Source organism: Ahaetulla prasina, chromosome 2 (assembly GCF_028640845.1).
Source record: "Ahaetulla prasina isolate Xishuangbanna chromosome 2, ASM2864084v1, whole genome shotgun sequence".
Lineage (NCBI taxonomy): Eukaryota > Metazoa > Chordata > Lepidosauria > Squamata > Colubridae > Ahaetulla > Ahaetulla prasina.
Window position 1 is genome coordinate 197,589,676 of NC_080540.1, and position 21,567 is coordinate 197,611,242.

Sequence of the window (21,567 nt, forward strand, 5' to 3'; positions counted from 1 at the left end):
TGAGCATCCTTTCGGCTTTGGCCCAGTCGCTTCATTCTTTATGGCGCTACTAGTACTAGCCCTCCGCTCTTCCCCAGTAGCATATTGGACACCTTCCGACCTGAGGGGCTCATCTTCCGGCGTCATATCTTTTTTCTTTTTTGTACTGTCCATGGGGTTTTCATGGCAAAAATACTGGAGTGGGTTGCCATTCCAACTCAGAAAGCTCAAACTGCCCAAGGAGCTGATGATCCAGTTCTACAGTGGAATTATTGAGTCTGTCATTTGCACCTCTTTAACTGTCTGGTTTGGTTCTGCAACTCAACAAGAAAGACACAGACTTCAGAGGATAATTAGAACTGCAGAAAAAATAATTGCTACCAACCTGCCTTCCATCGAGGACCTGTATACTGCATGAATCAAGAAGAGGGCTGTGAAAATATTTACTGATCCCTCACATCCTGGACATAAACTGTTTCAACTCCTACCCTTAAAATGATGCTATAGAGCACTGCACACCAGAACAACTAGACACAAGAACAGTTTTTTCCCGAAGGCCATCACTTTGCTAAACAAATAATTCCCTCAACACTGTCAAACTATTTACTAAATCTGCACTACTATTAATCTTCTCATCGTTCCCATCACCAATCTCTTTCCACTTATGACTGTATGACTGTAACTTTGTTGCTGGTAATCCTTATGATTTATACTGATATTGATTGTTCCTGATTGCTTATTTGTACCCTATGATTATCATTAAGTGTTAAATTGTACCCTATGACTATCATTTGTGTTGTAAATGTTGTACCTTGATGAAGGTATCTTATTTTTTATGTACACTGAGAGCATATGCACCAAGACAAATTCCTTGTGTGTCCAATCACACTTGGCCAATAAAAATTGTATTCTATTCTATTCTCTTTCCTTCTCCAGTGGATTGATCACGTTTTGTCAGAGCTCTCTGCTATGACCTGTATGTCTTGGGTGTCCCTGCATGGCATAGTTCATAGCTTCATTGAGATACACAAGCCCCTTCGCCATGACAAGGCAGTAATCCATGAAGGGGCTCTAAAGGATACACCAACATAATTTAGCTGTAAATTGCTACGCACATGTATATCTTCTGTTATTATTCTTCATTTTAGCTATGCTCTTCTGTAGTCTCGCTGGTTTTCTTACAATACAAACGTTTCTTTTTCCTTGATTTCTTCCATGTCTTGATACTCTTCACTGAGATAGTTCTTTACCTTTTTTTTGAAGTTGGTGTTTGATTAATGTATGTCCTTCTTGTTGCTCTTTAATCCATGTTTCTCTTATTCTGAAAGCCATTTCAATCTTTTTCCTTTTACATTTTCATAACATTTTTGCTTCTCGTTTTCACTTATCTCTTTCAAAAGTTTCCAAATACAGATATACCAAATTTGTTGATAAAATTTTCACTGCAAATTTATGTTCCCAGATATTGAGTTTTGTGCATCTTACTCCTTAGGTTCTCTTTTGCTTAAGTGTACAAAGTCAGATCCTTATATATTGCATGTCCTCTAGCTGAATGACACACCTATTTCATTTTAATGTTAACCTCTATAATTCATAGTTTGAATCACACAGCCTCCAGGCACTTGAGCAGAATCTTGAAGCTTAACTTGGCTGACCTGACTGTCTGGAGTGCATTTTTCCATCTTCTGGTTTCTATTATGTAGGCAAGTTGACTCCAGTGTTTGTGCATCCAGGAGTTAGAGCACAAAAAGGTAAAGGTTCCCCCGCACATGCATGCTAGTCGTTTCTGGCTCTAGGGGCAGTGTTCATCTCCGTTTCTAAGCCAAAGAGCCAGCGCTGTCCGAAGATGTCTCTGTGGTCATGTAGCCGGCATGAGTAAATACCAAAGGTGCCCAGAGCGCTACTACCTTCCCACCAAGGTGGTCCCTATTTTTCTACTTGCATTTTTTACATGCTTTAAAACTGCTAGATTGGCAGAAGCTGGGATAAGTAATGGGAGCTCATTCTGTCATGCAGTGCTAGGGATTCGAACCGCCGACCTTCTGATAAGACAAGTTCAGTGTCTTAGCCACTGAGCCAAGCATAGTTTTATTATTTGACATTGGTATTGCCAATAAACTTTTTTTCCACAGAATTATATTAACCTCCTTAGAACAGAATAACAGAGTTGGAAGAGACTTTGGAGGTGTTCAAGTCCAACCCCCTGCTTAGGCAGGAAACCCTACACCATTCCAGACAAATGATTCTCCAATCTCTTCTTAAAAACCTCCGGTGTTTGAGCATTCGCAACTTCTGGAGGCAAGTTGTTCCACTGATTAATTGTTCTAACTGTCAGGAAATTTCTCCTAAGTTGCATCTCTCCTTGATTAGTTTCCATCCATTGCTTCTTGTCCTGCCCTCAGGTGCTTTGGAGAACAGATTGACCCACTCTTCTTTGTTGCAACATCTGAGATATTAGAACACTGCTGTCATGTCACCCCAAGTCCTTCTCTTCATTGAACTAGATATACTCAATTCCAGCAACCGTTCTTTGTTTTAGCCTCCAATTTCATAACCATCTTTGTTGCTCTTCTCTGCACTTTTTCTAGTCTCAACATCTTTTTTACATCATGGTAACCAAAACTGGATGCAGTATTCCAAGTGTGGCATTAACAAGGCATTTTAAAGTGGTATTAACACTTCATATGATCTTGATTCTATCCCTCTTTATGCAGCCTAGAACTATATTGGCTTTTTTGGCCACTGCAGCACACTGCTGACTCATATTTAAATGATTGTTCACTAGAACTCCAAGATCCCTCTGTTACTACTACTGAGTGAAGTACCACATATACTGTACCTGTGCATTTTGTTTTTCTTGCCTAAATGTAGAACCTTACCTTTTTCATCATTTAATTTCATTTTGTTAGATAGCATCCAATGTTCAAGTTTGTCAAGACCCTTCTGTATCTTAAGCCTATCTTCTGGAGTGTTGGCTATTCCTGCCAGCTAGGTGTCATCTGCAAATTTGATGAGTTCCCCATCTATCCCCTTGTCCGAATCATTGATGAAGATGCTGAAGAGAACTGAGCCTAAAACAGAGCCTCGGGGTACCCCACTGCATACTTCTCTCCATGTGGATGCATTTCCATTGAGGATATATACTGAGTGTGGCTGGTCAGCCAAATATGAATCGATCTAGTGATGATACTATCTAACCCACATTTTTCTATCTTATCAAGTAGAAGATTATGGTCTATTTTATCAAATACCTTACTGAAGTCCAAGTAAATTATATCCACAGGATTCCTCTGATCCACTAATTTTGTCACTTTGTCGAAGAATGCAATAAGATCTGTCTGACATGATCTGTTTTTGACAAACCCATATTGGCTTTTGGTTATTGTTTGTTTGGCTCGAGGTGTTTGCTAATTCATTGCTTGATTATATTTTCCAGAATCTTCCTAGGTATTGAGGTCAGGCTGACTGGTCTGTAATTTCGTGGATCTATTTTATTTTTTTTAAAGATGGGAACTACATCAGCTCTTTTCCAGTCCTCTGGCAGTTTCTTGGTACTCCAGGATCTTTGAAAGATATAATACAGTGGTTCTGAGATCACATCTGCCAGTTCCTTCAGAACCTTGGGGTGTAATCCATCTGGTCCTGGTGATTTGAACTCGTCTAGGGTGGACAGGTGCTCACTTATCATTTTCTTTCCTATTTAACATGTTCCTAATCTGTTTTTTACAGTTTTTGATAGGTTGGACTGTTTTTTCTCTTTGTGTAAAAACAGATGCAAAAAATTAGAATTAAGATGTTCTGCTTTCTCAATGTTGCTTGTTGCCTTCTTGCCACTTTCTCCCACCAATGAATCAATGCAGCTGCGCGAGTGATCGAGGGAGCTCCTCGTTGCTCCCGAGTAACACCGCTTCTGCGCAGTCTGCACTGGCTACCTGTGGCCTTTCGGGTGCGCTTCAAGGTTTTGGTTACCACCTTTAAAGCGCTCCATGGCTTAGGGCCCGGGTACTTACAGGACCGCCTGCTGTTACCTTATGCCTCCCATCGACCCGTACGCTCTCACAGAGAGGGTCTCCTCAGGGTGCCGTCCGCCAAGCAATGCCGGCTGGAGGCCCCCAGGGGAAGGGCCTTCTCTGTTGGAGCACCTACTCTCTGGAATGACCTTCCCCCCCGGTTTGCGCCAAATATCTGACCTTCGGACCTTTCGCCGGGAATTAAAAACTCACTTATTTATTCAAGCGGGACTGGACTGATTTTTTAAATTTTAAATTTTAAATTTTTAATCCTTTGTAATTTTATATGGGGTATTTTAGGTTAGGTTAATCTGACGATTTTAATTCGGCCACTATTGAATAAGTATTTTAAATTGATATTTTAACTTTGTATACTTGCTGTTTTTATCTTTGGCTGTACACCGCCCTGAGTCCTTCGGGAGAAGGGCGGTATAAAAATTTAAATAAATAAATAAATAAATAAATAAATAAATCGTTTCCTTGACTTTTTTCTTGTTTTTAACATGTTGAAAAAAGCTTTTTTTTGTTATTTTTGACTTTTGTCTCAAGTCTTAGTTCATTTTGAGCCTTAGCTTTCCTCACCTCATCTTTGCAGGCTCAGGGTATTTGCTGATATTCTGCCCTAGTTATGTGCCCCTTTTTCCATTTTTTATACTTGTCCTTATCCAACATTTACATTCCAATCACCCATTTATAGTGTAACGACTTGTTTTAATAGACCATTCACCAATAGAGTATTAAAAAGGTTTAATGTTAAAAAAACTGTCATCATCAAGATTTGTTATCTTATTGATGTGAATCACATAAATTGATGCAGATGTATTATTGTAAATTTAACTATCTTGGTTAGGCTACATTGGATGCAATGGATCTGCCAATTATTGCTGGAAAATATTTGAAGGAAATTTCATTTATAGGTAGCCCTCATTTAGTGAATACTTTACTTAGTGACTGTTTGTAATTACAATAATGACGAAAAAGTAACATTGTGACCAATCCTTGCATTTATGACCTTTGTAGGTCTCTAAAGCAAAGGAAAGCTGAAGTAAGTTCATAGATACGGTTAAGAATTCCTTTATACATTACTAAATGTCAGATCCTACTGTGTTTACTAAATGAGAACCACAAGTAGACTTCATGTATGACCATTTACTCTTGGGACCAGCAACTTAGTCATTAAACAAAGTGGTTACTAAGTGGGAAATTATGTGTGACTGGTTTCCAGCTTGAAATTGATGAAAGCTGGTTGGGTGACTTTGAATAAGTCACGCTCTTACAGCCCACCTCACAGGGCTATTGCTGTAGGGCATGAGTGTCAAAATCGTGGCATCACACTGCCATCACGTTACGTATTGTGATTTTTTTCTCCTTTGCGGAGCTGGGGTGGGCGTGGCCTGTGCATGACTCTCTCTCTCTCCCTCCCTCTTCTCTTACTTCACTATTACTATTACTAGGCAGAGAAGTCACCTCCATTATGCATGTAATTCTATCTTTACTCCCTGATGACCCAGCAGTATCCCACAAGTTAAAAGCATCTGAAGAGAGCTCAGAGAGTGGATAGTATAACAAGTAGTCCTCAACTTACAATCATTCATTTAGTGACCAAAGTTATAATGCACTGAAAAAAGTGACATGATCATTTTTCACTTATGACCATTGCAGGATCCCATGCCAACTAAAAGCACAAGACTACAGTAGCTTTAGTTTGTCCACATAGTGATTTGTTGGAGGAAAGACTAGCATTCCTCAGACTATGATAGTTCAAACAGACACGAGAAAGCATGCAAAGCCTTCGTGCAATCAGTGTAAAAAGTTAATGTACTTTGACTCTCCACTCCAAATCTAAAGAGAGCAAAGCTTAGACTATGGAAAAGCCTAGTAATTCCTAGAATTGCATTTAGCCTTTTCTTTTGAAAGAACTTTCATCAAGGAAGATGGAAGATCCCTGAGGGAGCATATAATGGAGAAACCCATTTAACAACTTCAACATTCCCCTCTAACATGGAATATTTCAGAGGGAGGTAGGTGCTTGAAGTTTTTCACAAATTGCTCCATTAAGGGATGCAGAAATATACACTGCAGAACTTACTGGGGAATAGACTTTCAACAATAACAACCAAAGACTTTAAAGTACATCTTAAGAGGTTATTACTGGGTTATTACTTAAGAGGTTAGTACTTAAGTATTACTTAAGTATTAAGTATTAAGTTAGTACTTAAGTATTACTTAAGTATTACTTAAGAGGTTATTACTTAAGAGGTTAGTACTGGGGGGAAAAAACCTTGAAAATAACCAAATAAAAGGGGCACGGAGAAAACATGCTCCAATTCCTATTGTACAAAACAAGATTGATAGCTCTAAATTTTATCCAAACTGCCAGGCAAGGAGCTACATTATAAAAGTCAGGGAAAAATCTGGGTGATACACTTGAGCATCATTCAGTCAAAAAAAAAAAAAGTCCCTCCTGCCGGCAATGAAAAGTACAGTATCTGAGAAAAGAGACAAAAGCACTGACAATCAGGGTTGCCAGCCATCAAGAGGCAATCAAAGGACTTGTGCACTGATATAATTACCATAGCAATGGGGTACTGGGGTGAAGGAAACATATACAAAACTAATTGCTTCAAACTGAATATATAACGATACCAGGTTGTGTCCATTTTCTTGCAGAAAATACTATATTGGTCATTTTTTGCAGCAACAAGGAAGTCCACGGAGGTTATTTCCCATTCACAAGTATAATGTTGGAAAATTAGAGCATCCATCTGGGTGCTGAGTGACTTCATTAAATAGATAATACATTAACTTCCACGAGAAATGGAATCTATCCAAAGGTGCATGAATAGGAAAAGAGTACCTTTTGTTTGTTGATACACTGAACGAGCTGAACAAAATGTTATGTTGCACAATGCAGCCAATAGTCAACATGGTGTAAATGTGTATGCCAAACAGATGCAGACATACAACCATACTCATACATTGTAACATATTATATGGAAACATGTAGCTCCAGGGTCCATTCAAGAAAACCATCCCCCCACTCAACATAACAAAATAAGCTAATCTGAAATGTGACTATCCTGAATTTATTGAGCTAGATATTATTTGATGAGTTGCAAAGATCTATTAGCTTCACTTCATTGTCAATTTTGAGGATGACAAAATAATCAAATCCAATTCACATCTGAGAGTCTGATACTTGATCATACTTTCTTTTTGAGAAAAATTTCATACATCAATGCGAAACTGGAAAGGATAAACAATAAATACTGCAAGGCTTGAATTCTATGGCATACCCCATAGCTATCGAAGTTCAGACTCTGTAGTGTAGGATTTCCATCCTTGGAGAGCAACTGCCAGTGGGAACTGAAGTAGTGATCGTGGAGATTATATGCTAAAAATCAAAGATGATATTTAGGAGTATTTCTGAAAAGTCTTTTGTAAAAATAAAAGGGGAGGCATCAATTTTGAGAAATGTTGTTGCCTCATGTTGCACATTAGCTTATAGCAACTGTAATGCTAGAGAAGGGCAATTTAATTCAAGTATGGGTTTTATTTGCAGCAGAGACACTGCTACTAACTAGCATGATTGCCACTCTCATGCAGTGTTTTGACTTTCTCCAAATACTTCTGTGATGAGCAGGAGATCTTCCATCATGTTCTGAACCTCAAGAGACACTGTAGCAGCGGAGAGCAATAACTCCTTTTAATGTGGTCAGCCACATAGGCAGCTGTATTATATTCAGCGATGTTCATCTGCTGCTTGGAGATTTAGGAGGCCTCTGCTAAGAAAACGGAAGCAAGGTCTCATTTATCATCTAGCATATACAGTAGAAAATAGGTCATCTTTTCACAAAGAAATCTGATATTAGCTGTGGCTTGGAAATTCCATTCTAAACAATAACTTTGTTGTGAATTAAAAAAATATGAAAGTATTTATGTTCTCCTTTATCAATAAGGCCGTAAGACACTGCACTAAAATTTTATGTGCAACCTCAACTACCAGTGATTTGAAGGTCTAATGCCAGAAAAAAACTGCTACCTCTTTTAATGCAACAGCTTTTTGGTTGGAGGAATAGAGGCTGATGTTTGCCATACGTTTTTCACTGATTTCAACAAAGCCAGAAGATTAGCAATATTTCTGGCTTATAAGCAAGACAATAGAATACAAGCTATCTACTCAGAATGGGATCTACTGTAACTAAAGATCAAGAGCCTCACACAATCTGATCAGCTGTTCAGGATTTGTTTGACTTTCTTCAGAGATCCCACTGACTGGTCTCCAACCATGGGATCCAGATAAGAGGGTGGATCTTACAGAGTAAACCTGTTGATCAGATGGCAAGTCATCAAAAGTCACTATTTTAGCACTGAGAAGAAATAAGTCTTGTGCAATTATGGTTGCGGTCTTTTTCAGTAGAGATCTGTTCTCTTGCTTGGTTGGGTAAACACCATGCCTTGGCAATGGGAGCCTGCCCCAGATGTTGGATCTGAAAACTTTGAAATTATGTATGAGGTTCTTCTCTGTTGGATCAAATGGCCTAGAGGGATGAAGGGGTAATCTGATATTAGCACAGATCTCAGTGTAGTATCCTTAATAAGGCTGTAAAGGAGTACCAAGTCCAAGGGAGTGTTAACAGACTCAAGTATCTTGTTGAACATTTATGCAACCTATTCTAAAAATCCCATTGTGCATACTATACCAAATAGGTTGGATATCTCTGCGAGCAGGTGTCAATATACAGTACTGATCTTCCATTTTTAAAAGTAATATACTGATATATCTCAGTTGTTACATCTTTAAAAAAATCACAAACATGTCCATACATGTAATTCCAAATAGCAATAGCACTTAGATGTATATACAGCTTTACAGTGCTTTACAGCCTTTAAGCGGTTTACAGAGTCAGCCTATTGCCCCCAACAATTTGGGTCCTCATTTTACCCACCTTGGAAGGATGGAAGACTCAGTTAACCTTGAACCTGGTGGGATTTGAATTGCCAAATTGCAGTCAGCTGGCAGTCAGCAGAAATAGCCTGCAGTACTGCACTCTAACCACTGCGCCATCATGGCTCCTAGTTATATAGTTATAGATTTCTGTCAAACGGTATTTTACTTACTTCTACACACACCCACACCCCTATCTTTTGGAAAATATTTGGAGCCTACAACATTGACTGATTAACATGCTGGCTGATTCAAGGACACATCATTATATGGTAATATTTACAAGCAATTCTCATTTAATTTGTCTCCTTCACTACTGGAGACAAGAATTATAACAGTTGCAGCTAAAGTGTATATATACATGCATTTGTATATAACATGCATTCTAAACTAAAAGTAGTATAATAAGTTTAGAATAGATGTTGGATAGATAATAGGTCTATCAACTCATGTAGTGTGACTATAGCATTATTATTTTTCCTTATTATCTTCTTTACTTTCCCTTTTATTGGTGGTGATATTATTGTTGTTATTATTTTGTTTTAAATGTACACTGGGTCCTTCTGTACCAGAGACAAATTCCTTGTGTGTCTAATCACAATTGGTCAAATAAAGCATTCAATTCAATATTACAAATATAATTATAGCAATAAAGAATGTCTTAATGAGGAAGTGACAAAAAATGCCTTTTGTTTTAATAACAACTATAATCACAGGAAATTCATCTGTTCATCTAGAAACATTGTACCATTTGGGAAATGTCATCAAAATTTTGCCAGTTCATATTTTTATTATTAATTGAAAGCATTAAATGCTTGGCTCCTCCCCCATTACCATTTTCATTTCTAAATGGCAAGACACAGAGACTACAAGGTACTAGTAATGTTTCATTCTCCAGATCTACAACAGGGTACAGATCTTGTTGCTAGCAACAGGTGTAAGAGTAAGCATTACTGATATGGACTACTTCAGACTCAAAGACAAAACAGTACTTTGGAGAATGAATATATCATGTGTCTTCTGTGAGCTGTAGTTCTGTTCTACGTTTGTTCAGTCATCTGCTCTAAAGCACCTTTTTTGCCACTGAATATAAAGTGATTTTTTTTAACCTTAATAACCATTTCCTTTTTTATTTTTTTATCTCCATCCCTAGCAACCCATCTCCCAAACACACAAATAAATGCATAGCTTAATAGCTGCTTTCCTAGAATGGCTCCTTTTACATATGTTCATTGTTCCGGGCATTTTTCTTATCACTTTCTCACCAAACTTAATTATATTGTGTTCAGAGAATTTCAAAGCTTTGAAAATCAAGATTTTACAATTGGAACCAGGATCCAAAGAAGATAAATAAGATAAAATATAGTGGCTGGAACTATTTCTTAAACCTTTATGTTGCTTCAACCATAACAAATTCTATGTACCATACACTCCAATTCAACAAACAGGTTAAAAAAAACAGTAACACAATATAACAGAAACCTATTTTAAGTCTTTCTGTGCTAAGAAATAATCATATCAACTAGGTGAATCATTCCTAGTACAAGGAGGATCCAAACTTTAAAATCAAGTACTAAAGTCTTCCTGGGAAAGCCAAGTTTTAATAACTGATCTAATTTTGCAGGGAAGATTGTTCCATAGAAAGGCAGCAAGAGAAAAGAGCCACCTTCATGATAGTTGATAACAACTCTCATTTAGACTGTGAACCCAAAGGAAATCCTACTTTCCAGATCTTACTAGACAATCAAGTAGTGCTGGCAGCTGTTAGTCCCAAAAGATTTAGTATAAGAATCATTATAAAATAGTAATGAGAAAGACAAGGGATTTCCCCCCTCCAAACTGAGCTGCATGTTATTAAGTTGGAGTCAACTCTTAATGACCATATAGATAGATCTTTTCCATAGTATTCTTCACTTCAATAAAATAACAGACAAGATCATTACCTTTTTCAATTTGGGGAGTTTGGGGAGATTTGAGACAGATTTGAGTCCAACATTTATTAAGCTGAGACGCTCCAAGTTCACAAACTCTTCTGTGAGTCCCTCAATTTCACCATCATTTGATCTGCAGTTATCAAGAACAAGCTCTTTGATCTGAAACACATACACACAATGAAGTTATTATATCTTTTGTTGTAGTTTTATAATTCTCAATATCAAGAATTCTATGGATGATTCATAATCAATTAAAACATTATAAACAGTAAAACAATGGAATGCAAAGCAACATATAAAGCAATGTAATAGATGTGAGCAAACCAAGAGCACCAAAATGGCAATAAATAATAAAGAGGATGTCTTAGCTACGGAAGTCAGCTGAGTGACTTTGGGCCAGTCACTCTCTCTCAGCCCAACCTACCTCACAAGGTTATTGTTGTGGGGAAAGTATGAGAAGTGTGTTGAATATGTCTGATACATGTAAAAATAATAAAGGCGGATACAAATAAAATTTAAAAATACCATAATGAAGCAACACACAAACTTCACTGTTCCACAGCCAGGACACCATTACAAATAGGTTTTTTGTTTTGTTTTTGCAATCATCCAACTTTACTAGATGGATGCACCCTGAGGAGGTCATTGGGTGAAGGTGTTCGAATTCTGATAAGTAAATACAGGACATGTTCTTTCGGATATGCTGCCCCAACACTATCTAGATCAGTGGTAGTCAACCTAGTCCCTACCACCCACTAGTGGGCGTTCCAGCTTTCATGGTGGGCGGTAGGGGTTTTGTCAAATTGTCAAATTATAAATTTTATAAAGTAAAGTTACTTCCCTACTTTATAAATCACCATGACTGTGGAACTGGTGGGCGGTTAGAAAATTTTACTACTAACAGAGATACAAAAGTGGACGGTAGTATAAAAAGGTTGACTACCCCGATCTAGATCTTTAGGTATATTAACACCAGCACTTTCAATTAGACCTGAAAGGACAGTATAGATGGCAAAGTAACAGTATAATGTAATTGTGTAAGTCAATTAATAGTCTACTGTATCTTGTTTTTAATTAAATGAAGCTTTCACATTGTTTTCAAAGGCAGCTCCCAGTATAGCATGTTATACTAGAGCATGAATAAGCCCAATTGGGCTTTTGAACGCACGGCAATAAGACCAAGCACATATTTCAAGGTTCAAAAAAATATAAGACAGTGTCTTATTTTCAGGAAAACACGGTATCAACCAAAGATGATTAAAAAGTGCTGTGAGCATCCCTTGAGCCTCTAGTGAAAATGATGGGTCCAAATGTTTCTCCTATTTCTTAGAGCAGAACTGACAATCTACAACCCTTAAGCTTCCCTTTTTAGCTCCTGGAGCTGTCTTGAGTATAACTGCTAAAACCTCATCTTTGACAAGAAAAACAGACAATAAGCCCTAAAATTACTGAATTACTTATGCAAGCAGTGGGCATGTGAAGCTCCCTTGTGCTTGTGGCAGATGCGGATGCAAAACCACCCCCTTTCTCTCCCCCCGCCCCCCCCCCACTGCTGCTGCCAGTTCTAGGAGCTGGAGAGGTTGGGGAGCACTGATTTAAATCGAACACATTAACGAATAATATGCTCAATCATATCATACTAGTATTACCGTACTTTGCCACTTCTACTATCAGTCCAAGCTCAATTCATGGTGTTGATATTAACATATAAAGAACTGAATGCTTAAAACAGTTTATCTGAAAGGGCGTCTCCTATTTTGCCTACCAGGAGAGAGAGAGGCTCAAAAATCTTCCACATGACCCAGAAAAATGTAAATCGGTCCCACCCATCAGTATAGCCCTGAAGCTTCTCCCAAATATTAAATATGATCCTTAGCCACCAAAACTTTTCCCTCCTTAATAGGAAAACAAAATAAGATGAACACCATTTAATTGGACAACTATTCACAGTGAGGATTTTAAATGTCCTAATGACACAGAGCTTTGGAGCTAGAGCAGCAGGTAAATAAAACCGATGATTACATATTTAATTATCTAAAGCAGTTTCTTTCTTTGAGATCATATCTCAATATGAGATGTGCAACAAAGATAAGCAATAGACATTATAAGAATAATTTGCAACAGGCTCTAACAGTCCATTTTGACTCCTGCCTAAAAAGATGGCTAAGGACATTCCTTCATTGGTTTGGTTAGCATGGTGATGTGGAACCTGTGGGCATTTTAGATTTAACATCAGTATTATAGTAAGACACTAACTTCTATAAAAGTCTGCATAAGCTATATTACAATATGTTTGTGTTATATAAAACATATAAGACAGTTTGTGTTGATGACTGAAGAGCAATGAAGGCTTTGGCAATTATGCTTATAAATTCAGCGAATCAAAACATTACTTTTCATTCAATGGAAAAAGTCCCTGAAAGCTAAGACTGAATAGCCTTTGCCTCTTACTAAAGGGAGTAGACCTTGAAGACAGATCAGCAGGAACCAATTTTGTTGTATACATGATGTGCAATGACAATAAAGGCTATACTATACTATAAAACGTAGTGGAAAGAAAAAGCATGAGACAAGAATAGTAAGTCCTGTGAAAAAAGAACTTAAAAGTACTGATATCAGAACACTTGTAGTTCTGATTATAGTTTTGGGATAATGCTTATTCCCAAATATGGTTTGGGGATAAGCATTATCCTGCCAAAATAAGCAGAGACAAAATCTTCAGGAAAAGACAAAAGAACCGAGTGTGTTAGCAATAAGGAAATCTTTGTGCCTACACTACTGTTACTTTAAGAAAACAATCTGGTCTAACAAAAACCTTGTAAAATAAGCCAAGATGTAGATTTGATTAGAATTTGTTTGTGAAAGTTAGAAATTTGATGAAGATAATGAAGGATGGAAATCTGACTTTAGGCAGAATTTGAAGCTTTTCCAATCAGCATAGTTCTTCCACTCTCTGTCCCACTCCAACAACTATGTAATAGTGTCTGATTACTAAAATTAGATTTAGGAGGGGGTCTTTCCGGCCGCCTTGAAAGAGGCGGTGGTGAGACCTCTCCTCAAGAAGCCTTCCCTGGACCCATCTGTATTAGGTAATTATCGTCCGGTCTCCAGTGAGTATGGTGGCATGTCAATTACCCCGGTACCTGGATGAAACTGTCTATCTAGACCCGTTCCAGTCCGGCTTCCGGCCCGGTTACAGCACTGAGACGGCTTTGGTCGTGTTGGTTGATGATCTCTGGAGGGCCAGGGATAGGGGTTATTCCTCTGCCTTGGTCCTATTAGACCTCTCAGCGGCTTTTGATACCATCGACCATGGTATCTTGCTGCACCGGTTGGAGAGTTTGGGAGTGGGAGGCACCGTTTATCGGTGGTTCTCCTCCTATCTCTCTGATTGGTCGCAGACGGTGTTGACGGGAGGGCAGAGGTCGACCCCGAGGCGCCTCACTTGTGGGGTGCCGCAGGGGTCGATTCTCTCACCCCTCCTGTTCAACATCTATATGAAGCCACTAGGTGAGATCATCAGTGGTTTCGGTGTGAGGTACCAACTGTACGCTGATGACACTCAGCTGTACTTTTCCACACCGTGCCACCCCAACGAAGCTATCGAAGTGCTGTCCAGGTGTCTGGAGGCCGTACGGGTCTGGATGGGGAGAAACAGGCTCAAGCTCAATCCCTCCAAGACAGAGTGGCTGTGGATGCCGGCACCCCGGTACAGTCAGCCGCAGCCGTGACTGACTGTTGGGGGCAAGTCATTGGCCCCAATGGAGAGGGTGCGCAACTTGGGCGTTCTCCTGGATGGACGGCTGTCTTTTGAAGACCATTTGACGGCCGTCTCCAGGAAAGCTTTTTACCAGGTTCGCCTGGTTCGCCAGTTGCGCCCCTTTCTAGACTGGGATGCCCTATGCACGGTCACTCATGCTCTCGTGACATCTCGTCTGGATTACTGCAATGCTCTCTACATGGGGCTCCCCTTGAAGAGCACCCGGAGGCTCCAGTTGGTCCAGAAGCGGCTGCGCGGGTGATAGAGGGAGCCCCTCGTGGCTCCCATGTGACACCTCTCCTGCGCAGACTGCACTGGCTACCTGTGGCCTTTCGGGTGCACTTCAAGGTTTTGGTAACTATCTTCAAAGCGTTCCATGGCATAGGGCCGGGTTACTTACGGGACCGTCTGCTGCCACCGATTGCCTCCACCAACCCGTGCGCTCTCACAGGGAGGGACTCCTCAGGGTGTCATCAGCCAGGCAGTGCCGGCTGGCGACACCCAGGGGAAGGGCCTTTTCTGTGGGGGCTCCCACCCTCTGGAACGAACTTCCCCCAGGACTTCGCCAACTTCCTGACCTTTGAACCTTTCGCCGCGAGCTTAAGACACATTTATTTATCTGCGCAGGACTGGACTAGAATTTCAAATTTTAAATTTGGTTTTAACGGAGTTTTATTATCTTATTGTAGTTTTAATATTCGGCCTTATTTAATAAGTTTTTTAAATTGGTGTTTTATTTTGTATTTATATGTATTTTTTATTAGGCTGTAAACCGCCCTGAGTCCCTTGGGAGACAGGGCGGTATAAAAATGTGATTAAATAAATAAATAAAATAAAATAAATAAATTTAATTTTTTACAATTCTGTCTCTGTGCTTGTTCATATTTCCATTTTCAACAAACATAATTTAAGTTGGGGTTTCTCTTCATGGAAAAAAATCTGTCTCGGCTGACCCTCTATTAATTATTCATTTATTTATCAGTGTATCTGCCCTGCAAACATATTATTCGTCTTTGACTAGTTTGGGAATTTTGCACTAGCATACCTACCTAGTCTGAATTAGATAATAATATGCCCTTCTATAAGCAAATCATTTCAATTAGGCTTGCAGAGCATGAAAATTAATTGGCTCTACCTGCCTCAAATGTATAAAATTCTATTTGCATGAACCTGTGACATCCCTCAGTATATTTTTGGGAACTGTATGCAAAATGATAGAACTTCATTTTGCAGCTGAGTTTACTGCTGGCTCTCATGTATGTAAACACCGTCCTCCCACACAAACACAAACTAATGATAATTAATGTAGATTCCACAAGTCTAAGTTCTACTCTAATATTTTCCGTGTGCCATGATCATTCATTCAAACACATTTTTCCCAAAATAGTTAAGCCTGGTGTAGAACTAGGCTTTCAAATACAGTGTAGTTAGTTGAGAAATTTAAACACTCTATATGGATTATGCTTTGGATTTCAAAACTAGAATGGATTAAAAAAAGGCATAATTATTGGGTTACAATTTTACACCAACTTATAATTACACATTAAGATTACAGTACAATCACATCTCTATATTTGGAAACATCTCTCATTCATCCAATGTATTATACTTTATATACTGAATAATTTTAGACCTTCTGCTTATTACATAAAACTTAAAAAAGTTCAAAGTAAGGAATGTGTAAAAGCTGTTCTTTTTGGCATAGATATAAAATTTATTTCTAGCAACATAAAAATCAGTTCTGTCCAGCAGGCCACTTTCTTTTTATTACGAAGGAGACTGCACTTGAAGTTAAAAGAGGACATGCAGAAGCCCAAATTACTAATATGCATATTTATTCATTTATGCACTATCTCATGAGCCACTCATCTCTATGCAGCGTAAACCACTAAAATAATTATCATTAACAAACATTAAAACTTTAAAAATCTATAAAACGGTTAAACATTTTTCTGGAATACAAAGTAGACATCTAAAAAAATTACATAATAAGATATGAGATAATACGGAAATTAAGAATATATTGGAGATACTTATTCCAGGAAGTTCTTAATAAAGCAGTCTAGCCCACAACTTTATTATCAAAGTAGAAGCATCAATTTCATATCCATGAATAACCTTCCCCATTTTTGGCGAGCAATGACAATTTGGTTAGGTAATTCTACGTAATCCTTAACCAATAGTCAACTTCTGCAGCCACACGGCTTAAATGTGAAAATCACCAAACATCTTCCCATTAAAAGAAGGCATACTAAGCATTGTCTCTGCTCATACCAAATTTGGTCCAGCCCCAATGCTGGTCTCTGCATAGATAATTCTGCAGTAAATTCATAAGAAAAAAAATGGAACAACAAAAGTTGTCCAAAATTTGTTTGCTATCTTTTGCTACCATTATTTTATATATAAATTGTTTTATTGTTTACATATAATGCAGCACTGACTGCCTTTCAACTGTTATCATTATATACTTACTGTTTATTTTAGCAGATAAGAACAGCCAATTCATGTTTCTTTTTCTAGTCAAGTAATTTTATGAAATTAAAGCAAGACTGCCTGCATGTTCCGAGTAAAGTTTCAAAGCATATCAAACAGAGGCCAAATTCAGTGCTAAGGAAGCAATTAATACAACTACACATTTTTCAAACTGTTAAATCAGCACAGATTATACAGTAGATTCCCATAATCAGTTTCCAAACAAGGTATTTTCAAAGTTTGCAATATGATAATGCATTTTGAACTAACTATTATTGTTAGGTTCGGGAAGTAACGAGGCTGGAGACCAGGGTAGTGATAACAGCTCTTTAATATAGGGTGAACCCAGCAACCTGGCTGGGGAAAAACCTCTCCTTATATACATTTTACCAGGCGGCTTCAACCAATCAACAACGTGCTTGTTTCCCGCCAAAACCATTTAAACCAATTAAAGATACATAACACTCCTCCCCTCCCAGAAAACACTTTACCACAATTTACATATTATTTACATGTTATTTTTCGACGTAGTCGCGCAAATAACCTGGGCGTCTCCTGATTCTTTCAGTCTTTGGTGGTGTTTTGAGCTGGTCGGAGGGGCTTTTTGCTCCTCCCAGCTCTATTACTGGGCTATCCGGCCCTGGATTACTGGCAGACTCTTTTTCTTGGCCATCCGGCCTTGGATTACTTTTTGAGTTTTCCCTGCAGTTTCCATCAGGAACCTGATAGCGTCGCTGGACCTCCGGGACATCAGCTAAGTCTTGCGCCTCCCCCGGGTTATGGTCAGCTGTGGGTTCAAATAAGGAGTGGTCATTATCTGTCTCATTTAGCTCGGGTTGTTCAGCTATTCGTTTCCTTATCTGGTCAATGTGTCGTCTCCATACTCGGTTGTCTTGTAACTCTACCAAGTATGATTTTGGGCCAGTTGCTTTTATGATTTGCCCTGCTAGCCAGCCTGGGCCGTCCCCATAGTTACGGGCCCACACTTGGTCGCCTATACCCATTCCTCTCGTTTTTACTAGTTCCCCTTTGTAACCCTCTGGTGTGTAATGGGGATTCAGACGGTCTAGTGGGCACCGGAGCTTCCGTCCCATCAACAATTCGGCTGGGCTTCTGCCTGTAGCAGTGCTGGGGGTTCTATGCTGAACGGCCAGAAAGAAATCTATCTTGGTTTGCCAGTCCCCTGGCTTGAGCCGGGACAATGCCTCCTTAGCGCTCCGGACGGAACGCTCTGCAAGGCCATTCGACGCAGGGTGGAAAGGCGCAGAGAGGGCATGTCGGATGCCCTCATCTGCCAAGTATTCCTCAAACTGGGCTGCCGTGAATTGCGGGCCGTTGTCGGATACCAGTGTGTCAGGTAACCCGTGGGTTGCGAATATGTGGCGCAGGGCTGCGATTACTGCCTCGGCTGTCATGGATTTCATGAGTATGATCTCCATCCATTTAGAGAAGGCGTCGACAACCACTAGGAAGGTTTGGCCGTGGAATGGGCCGGCAAAATCAATGTGGATTCTTGACCAGGGCCCTTGGGGCTTTTCCCATTCCCTGACTGGGGCCGTTGGGGGTAGGGGTCTAGACTCTTGGCAAGCCTGGCATTTCCCTACCCTCTCAGCAATTTCTGAGTCCATAAGTGGCCACCATACATAGCTTCTTGCTAGCCCCTTCATCCTTACGATCCCTGGGTGCCCCTCGTGGAGGAGATCCAATACCCTTTCCCTCAATTTCTCCGGGATTACCACTCGATCTCCCCATAGTAGGCATCCCCCTTGAGCCGAGAGTTCATCACGTTTTTTTACAAAGTCCTTAAACCATTCGCCCGGCGCAGCGGGCCACCCTCTTTGCACCCAACCGAGTACAGTCCTTAACACAATGTCCCGGTATGATGCCCGAGCCACTTCCTTCGATGTGACTTGGCCAGAGTCCAAAGAGTCAATTAGAAGGATGGGCGTCCCCGGGGTGGGGTCTTCGATCGCCCCTGGTAATGGGCATCTGCTTAATGCGTCTGCATGCCCCACTTCTTTTCCCGGTCGGTGCTGCAGCTTGTACGAATAAGCGGCTAAGAAAATAGTCCATCGAGTCAATCGTGGTGAAAGTGCCACAGGCGTTGGGCGGTCGCCAGCCAGGAGTCCTAACAGTGGTCTGTGGTCAGTCACAATTTCAAAGTCTCGCCCAAACAGATATTCGTGGAACTTTTTTACCCCTGACACAATTGCTAGCGCTTCCTTATCTAACTGGCTATAGTTCCTCTCTGTGGAGGACATCGTTCTGGAGTAAAAGGCTATCGGGGCTTCTGTGCCGTTTGGGAGTCTGTGGCTGAGCACTGCCCCCACCCCGTAAGGAGATGCATCGCAAACCAACAATAAGGGCAATGCGCTATGGTACTGGATGAGCAGGCTGTCGCTCGAGAGCAGGTTTTTTACTGCTTCGAAAGCCCTACTCTCCGCCTTTCCCCAAGACCAGACAGTATTTTTCCCTAGAAGTTTATGCAGCGGTTCAGCAATGGTCGCTTTGCCTTTTAAAAAAACCGCGTAAAAATTCACTAGCCCCAGGAATGCCTGTAGCTCAGCTTTGTTCTTGGGCGCTGGAGCCTTTCGGATTGCCTTGACCTTGCTCTCAGTGGGGTGAATTCCTTTCTTGTCTATGCGGTAGCCCAAGAATTCGACAGATTCGACCCCTATCTGGCATTTGTTTGCTTTAACCTTTAGTCCGGCTGACCGGAAAATGCCCAGAACTTTTCTCAACCGCTCCCCCAATTCCTCTACGCTTTCTGCAGATATCAATACATCATCAAAGTAGGGAACTACCCCTGGGAGCCCTTGCAGAAGTCGTTCCATTAAGTTTTGGAACAGCCCCGGTGCCACACTCACCCCGAATTGCAATCGGGTACATTTGAATGCACCCCTGTGAGTTACAATTGTTTGGGCTTCAGCTGTGTTGGCGTCTACGGGCAGTTGTTGGTAGGCTTGAGCCAAGTCTAACTTTGCAAAGACTTGCCCTTGCCCCAAAGAGTGCAGTAGGTGTTGCACCACTGGTACCGGGTAAGCGCTTTTCTGTAAGGCTTTGTTTAGCGTCGCCTTGTAGTCAGCGCAGATTCTAATGGACCCGTCTGGTTTTATTGGGGTGACGATCGGCGTCTCCCACTTTGCGTGGTCGACTGGCACCAAAATCCCCTGATTAATGAGCTTATCTAGCTCCTTGTCAATTTTCGGTTTAAGGGCAAAAGGGACTCTCCTTGCCTTTAACCTAATGGGAGCTACCTGGGGGTCTAAGTTGAAGGAAATAGGGGTCCCCTTATACTTGCCCAGGCAGTCCTTGAAGACATCTTCGAACTCAGTTATGAGTATGTCTTTCAGGTTACAGTCACTTTTGTAGATGCCAGTCACTCCCATGCCTAGTGCACGAAACCAGTCTAGTCCTAGCAAACTAGGCAGGGTTCCTTCGACGATCGTGATGGGTAGGGTCTTCCTGTGTTGTCCGTACTCGACTCGGACGGAGGTGGTCCCTCGAACAGGGATGCGATTCCCTTGATAGTCGTGGACGCGTAGCCGTTGTGTTTGCAAATGGCGCTTCGCGACTGATGGCAACGACTTTGCCAAAGTGTCCCAGGACATGATGGTGATTGCCGACCCGGTGTCCACTTCGAGTCGGCACCGTACTCCTTCTATTTTGGGCTTGGTGAAGATCTTTTTCTCCACCCGGGTCGAGGCGCGGCCTATCACCACAGTCGTTTGGTTCGAATTCGCGCTCTTTTTGTTTGAGCCAATCGCGGGTCGCCTTGCCGATCCCGCGCTCTGATTGGCCGATTTGAATTTTCGGCGGGAAGGTTGGGGAGCTCGACAGACTTGAGCTAGGTGCCCTTTCTTCTCACATCGCCGACATGTTGCGTCCTTGAACTTGCAGCGTTGGCGCTGGTGTTGACCCCCGCAACTTCCGCATTCGTCCTTGTCCTCTTGGCCCCGTTTCTCGGTTCGACAAACCCCCTCCTCATCCTCCCCGTCAGATTCGGTTTGGATCTCTTCTTGGTGGACCGGGGTTGACTTCGTGCTCGCCTTTGGGGTGAGAGGCTTTTGCAGGGTCTCTGCCGCTTGGGTGGACATTTCATGCGCTCGGGCTTCGTCCAGGGCGTTTGCCAGCGTCAGATTGCTTTTCGATAGCAGTCGCCTCCGCAAACGCATGTCACTGACCCCCCTGATGAGTTCCTCCAGCAACGCCTCGTCCAGGTCTCGGTATCCACAGTCTTTGGAGGCTTTCCTCAGGGCGGCCACGTAGTCGCCAATGGATTCCCCCTCTAGCTGTCGGCGCTCTCCAAATTCAAAACGCCGCACGTATTTGGACGGCGTTGGCGCGAAGTGGTTTTTTAGCAGGGTTTGCAGAGTTTGCCACGATACCGATGGTAGCGGCGTTGGCTCTGCCAGGGCTTCCGCGATATCGATGACCTCAGGACCGCAGTGGCTCAAGAAGTAT

At 41.1% G+C, this 21,567-nt stretch overlaps 1 protein-coding gene across 5 annotated transcripts in view; it reads right to left on the bottom strand.

Moving 5' to 3' along the window:
• Positions 1–21,567, bottom strand: part of ANP32B (acidic nuclear phosphoprotein 32 family member B) — a 42,764-nt gene that overhangs the window by 17,128 nt on the left and 4,069 nt on the right. For all 5 annotated transcript variants that reach the window (XM_058165903.1, XM_058165905.1, XM_058165902.1 and 2 more), the window contains exon 2: positions 10,881–11,030. In XM_058165903.1, the coding sequence (XP_058021886.1) occupies positions 10,881–11,030 (150 nt within the window). The remainder of the gene's footprint in view (positions 1–10,880; positions 11,031–21,567) is intronic.